The sequence below is a fragment of the Octopus bimaculoides genome, chromosome 30 (assembly GCF_001194135.2).
Source record: "Octopus bimaculoides isolate UCB-OBI-ISO-001 chromosome 30, ASM119413v2, whole genome shotgun sequence".
In the NCBI taxonomy this organism is placed as follows: Eukaryota; Metazoa; Mollusca; class Cephalopoda; order Octopoda; family Octopodidae; genus Octopus; species Octopus bimaculoides.
In genome coordinates this window covers 3,066,791-3,071,717 of record NC_069010.1, presented here as the reverse complement: position 1 = coordinate 3,071,717, position 4,927 = coordinate 3,066,791, and the positions used below count along the sequence as shown (strand labels likewise).

At 42.2% G+C, this 4,927-nt stretch overlaps 1 protein-coding gene across 1 annotated transcript in view; it reads left to right on the top strand.

Annotated features, from left to right (window-relative positions):
- The window catches only part of LOC128251304 (uncharacterized), a 10,054-nt gene that overhangs the window by 730 nt on the left and 4,397 nt on the right, over positions 1-4,927 (top strand). Inside the window, exons 2-5 of the mRNA XM_052978192.1 lie at positions 400-768; positions 2,348-2,432; positions 3,319-3,376; positions 4,198-4,443. Of these exons, the coding sequence (XP_052834152.1) occupies positions 400-768; positions 2,348-2,432; positions 3,319-3,376; positions 4,198-4,443 (758 nt within the window). The remainder of the gene's footprint in view (positions 1-399; positions 769-2,347; positions 2,433-3,318; positions 3,377-4,197; positions 4,444-4,927) is intronic.

The following is a 4,927-nucleotide window of genomic DNA, read 5'->3' as shown; positions in this document are numbered from 1 at the left end:
GGGTATGGGGTTTGAAGAGATGCCCAAAACGAAGCAGTAACTGTTATCGGCTCGATCAGTTTTGTACTGCGCGTTGTTTAAAGTTCTTTATAAATAGGTAAAAACAGACTTTTCCTTTTTACGATTATGTTACGAATAAATAATTTGAGAAAATGACCACCTCTGATTTGTTAAGTTTGTGAAAAAAGCCTACTGCTTGATAAAACAACCAGTCTGGTATTAAAAACATGAGACTTGAACTATCTCGATAGACAGCAGTTAATCAAAGCTAATGCGTAATTTTACAACTTTTTGCGACCCACTAGGATTCCATTCGCGACTCATAGTTTGGGAACCACTGAGTTAGACGGAAGCTAAATAATAACTATGATGATGACAATGTATTGTATCTCATTGCAGTTTGACAACCGACATATTCGCCAGATGCTCTACCAGCTTGCGCAGTCTTCCGGTAAGGGGGATCTGCCAAAATCTCAAACCCCTGCTGCAAGTGAGGTTGTTGTTGCTGTTGACAACGACAGTGCCAAAGACGGCGAAAGACTGAAGCAGTTTCTACAAGAGCCACACTCGATGCAAACCAATGATGACCCAATGGTAACCAATAAAGATCTCGGTATACCTGCTGTCCAGTCCGGTCCTTCGGTAAAGGAACAAGAAAACCCTTTAGCTAGTGATGAAGAAAGAACAGAGTCCTCGGAAACATTGCTGCAAGCATTCTTTGGGATGTCGTCCATTGATAAAATGATTATCAGGTTACAAGAAATTGAGGCAAGTTTGGTCTTCTTCTGTTTCCGGTTCAATTTTTTATCTTTTACTTGTTTCAGTTATTAGACTACGGCCATGTTGGGGCACCGCTTTGTAGAATTTCAGTTGAATGAAATGACTCCAGGATTTATTGTTTTTTTTAAAGCCTGGTACTTATTCTATCAGTCTCTTTTGTTGAACTGCTAAGTTACAGAGATGTAAACACACCAACATTGTTTGTCAAGCAGTAGCAGGGAACAAACACAGACATGCACACACACACACATTCATATCAATATGAATATATACACAACTAAATACACACACACACACACTCATATAAATATATATATATACATACATAACTAAATACACACACACACTCATATAAATATATACATACATAACTAAATACACACACACATACAGATACATACATATATATATAAATATATGACGGGCTTCTTTCAGTTTTCATCTACCAAATCCACTCACAAGGCTTTCATTGGCCCAAGGTTATAGTAGAAGACACTTGCCCAAGGTGCCACACAGTGGGACTGAACTCGGAACAATGTGGTTAGGAAGTAAACTTCTTACCCACACCTATTCTTTATGTTGTTATTGCTGTTGATGTTTTCCCTGGTATTGTTATTGTCGTTGTTCATGTTGTACTTGTTGTTGAGAGCAAAATGACACCCTGCCTCCTACGACTCATTCACCCTGGGAACATTTCCTTTTACTCTCATGCATTCTCAGTGTCATCCCTTATCCCTACCTATATTTTCCACTGAATGCCTCCTTCACCTTCCCCCTTTTCTCCCTGTGCCGCCCACCCCCGTTTTGCCAGCTGCAGCCTCCTTTCCTTCTGTTCATCCCAACCATTTCCATCCTCATGTACCTCTGACTTCATCCCTGGTACTGTGCATCTCTCACGCACATACATATGCACACACAAACACACACACTTTGCTGCCACTTATTTCCTCCACCTTCTCATCATCGTCGTTTAACGTCCGCTTTCCATGCTGGCATGGGTTGGACGATTTGACTGAGGACTGGTGAAACCAGATGGCTACACCAGGCTCCCATCTGATTTGGCAGAGTTTCTACAGCTTGATGCCCTTTCCTAACGCCAACCACTCCGAGAGTGTAGTGGGTGCTTTTACGTGCCACCGGCATGAAGACCAGTCAGGCGGTACTGGCAATGGTTTGGAAACAAGTTTCTCAACCATACAACCATGTTTATGCCATTAACAGGTAATACACCTCTCTTAGAGCTGTGACTATTACTTCACATTATAATTCAAAGGTTAAGCTTTTGCCATCCAAAAGAAAGAGATTGCTTATTTAATGATCCTCCACTTAATATTCACAACTGGCCATACCTCTCTACCTGTGTTCATCACTCACTGCATCTCCCTCAATCCATGTGCCGCTCACCTCTCACAGTGGTCTTTCAGTTTTTCTAAGCCCTGTAAAAGAACTCAGAATGTTGGGCCTCCCTTTTGCAATGTCCTTAAAGCTAGGAACTTTCCAGCAATCCATTGTTTGTATGTATGTCTGTTCTTAAAAGCTCTCTGTCTCATATTTTGTATCCCTACAGGAAGAGCAAATGAAAATCCGTCACACCTGGTCGAAGCATGTTTACCCAACTACGTCGTTACAAAAGCCCCCAGCATCAACAAATGGTAATGTTTCTTTGTAATCTCTCTCTCCCTCTCTTTCTGTCTGTCTGTCTCACTCTTTCTCTCTCCTTCTGCATATATGTGCATCTAGTTATATTTGTATATATATGTAATGTCTCTCTTTCTTTCTTTCTTTCTCTCTCTCAGTTTATGTGTGTGAGCATCTAATTATGTTTGTATGTGTGTATAATGTCTCTCTCTTTCCTTCTCTCTCACTATCTATATCTGTGTATTTCTGCACACACATACAAGCATATCATCATCATCATCGTTTAACGTCCGCTTTCCATGCTAGCATGGGTTGGACGATTTGACTGAGGACTGGTGAAACCAGATGGCTACACAAGGCTCCAATCTGATCTGGCAGAGTTTCTACAGCTGGATGCCCTTCCTAACGCCAACCACTCCGAGAGTGTAGTGGGTGCTTTTACGTGCCACCGGCACGAAGGCCAGTCAGGCTGTACAGGCAACGGCCACGCTCGAAATGGTGTACTTTACGTGCCACCTGCACAGGAGCCAGTGCAGCGGCACTGGCAACGATCTCGCTCAAATGCCTTTATGTGTGTGTATAAGTGTGTGTATTTGCCGCCAGTGTCAAAACATGTTCAATTCCCAGTCAGCCATGCCAAATCCTTAGTAGCCAAGCAGCAGAGCACACTCGTCTCATTCCAGGGTGAGAGGAACGAACTTTCCTTACTCTAAAATAATGAGGTGTGCTTAAAGGAACATTCTGTTGGGTTGTTGCTGTTGTACAATCCCAGGATTCCATTTGACAGAGTAATCCGAATGCTAAAAGGTTAACTTTACTGTTTTTGCTTCCATGTCTTCTTACTGCCACTGTTGCTGCTGCTGCTGCTACTACTGCTGTTGTTGTTTCTCTTCAATCCAGGGGTTCAAGATGGAGCTGAAGCTCAAAGTAGGAAACAATCCCAGGGGTGTCAGCAAAGGTAACTATCAACCGGTTTCCACTTTTGAATTGCTTACCATTTCTGTAGTCAACCTTGTTGTTGTTGTTGTTGTTGTTGTTTTGGATATCTTTTTCGGTCATTGGACTGCAGCCGAAGGCCTTTTAGTCAAACAGATCAAAACCCCTGTAGTTTATTTTTTTCTCAATTCATGGTACTTATTTTATTGGTCTCTTTTGCTGAACTGCTAGATTATAAGGGATGTAAACCAACACCAGTGGTCAAGCAGTGGATGGCGGGTACAAACACAAAGACACACACACACATGTATACCCACAAATGCTCTTTGTAAGCCTAGTACTTATTCTATCGAACCATTTTTGATGAACCACTAGGTTATAGGAACATAAACACACCAAACGATGGTGGGGCACAAACACAGACATACCCACAAACATGTGCACGCACACACACACACGTAGGCTTCGATACAATTTTCATCAAGCAAATTCACTCAGAAGTTATCAGTCAGCCCAGGGCTATAATAGAAGGCATTTGCCCAAGGTACCATACAGTGGGATTGAACCCTGAACCTCTTCACTTCTTGACTTAAACTTCTTAAACACACAGCGATTGTTTACTTTTAGAAGGACATTGTTTGGTAGGTGTGAGAGGTAGGATCTGACCTTGTTTTAAATGAATCATGCATTATCTCATAGCTTTGAGATTTCAATGATGTGATTGTCTACTTTTAGAATGCCATTGTAGGGTAGGTGTGAGAGGCTGGATCTGGCCTTGTTTTCAATTAATCATGCATTTTGCTTTTGTTTCTTTGTTTATTCATTTCATTTCCATATTTGTAGTATTATATCTCCGAAAGCCATCATCTTCACCAAAGAAGAAACTAAGTCGGCAGACCAGTCTAAACCAGCGCCTTCACACCTCTGTTCTGCAGCTAACATGATGTCAGCATCAACACAGACCCGTCTCTTTCTACAGAAACACACTTTGGATGCTGTGAAGAAGAACCGTGCTGCGTACCTGTTGTACCTGAAGAATTCAGCATACCATCAGGTGGAAAACTTTGATCCCTGGGAACTCACGGAGAAGTATGTTTTTCTCATCAATATCGCATTCATCGTCATGGCAATATATGCATTTAGATATATGAATACATACACACACACATATATTCTTTTACACTGAACCCAGAACCATGCTTCTTTATTTCATATGTTGTTGTTGGCACTCCGTCGCTTACGACGTCGAGGGTTCCTGTTGATCCGATCAACAGAACAGCCTGCTCGTGAAATTAACGTGCAAGTGGCTGAGCACTCCACAGACACATGTACCCTTAATGTAGTTCTTAGGGATATTCAGCGTGACACAGAGTGTGACAAGGCTGGCCCCTTTGAATTACAGGCACAACAGAAACAGGAAGTAAGAATGAGAGAAAGTTGTGGTGGAAGAGTACAGCAGGGTTCGCCACCATCCCCTGCCAGGACCTCGTGGAGCTTTTAGGTGTTTTCGCTCAATAAACACTCACAACGCCTGGTCTGGGAATCAAAAACCGCGATCCTATGACCACGAGTC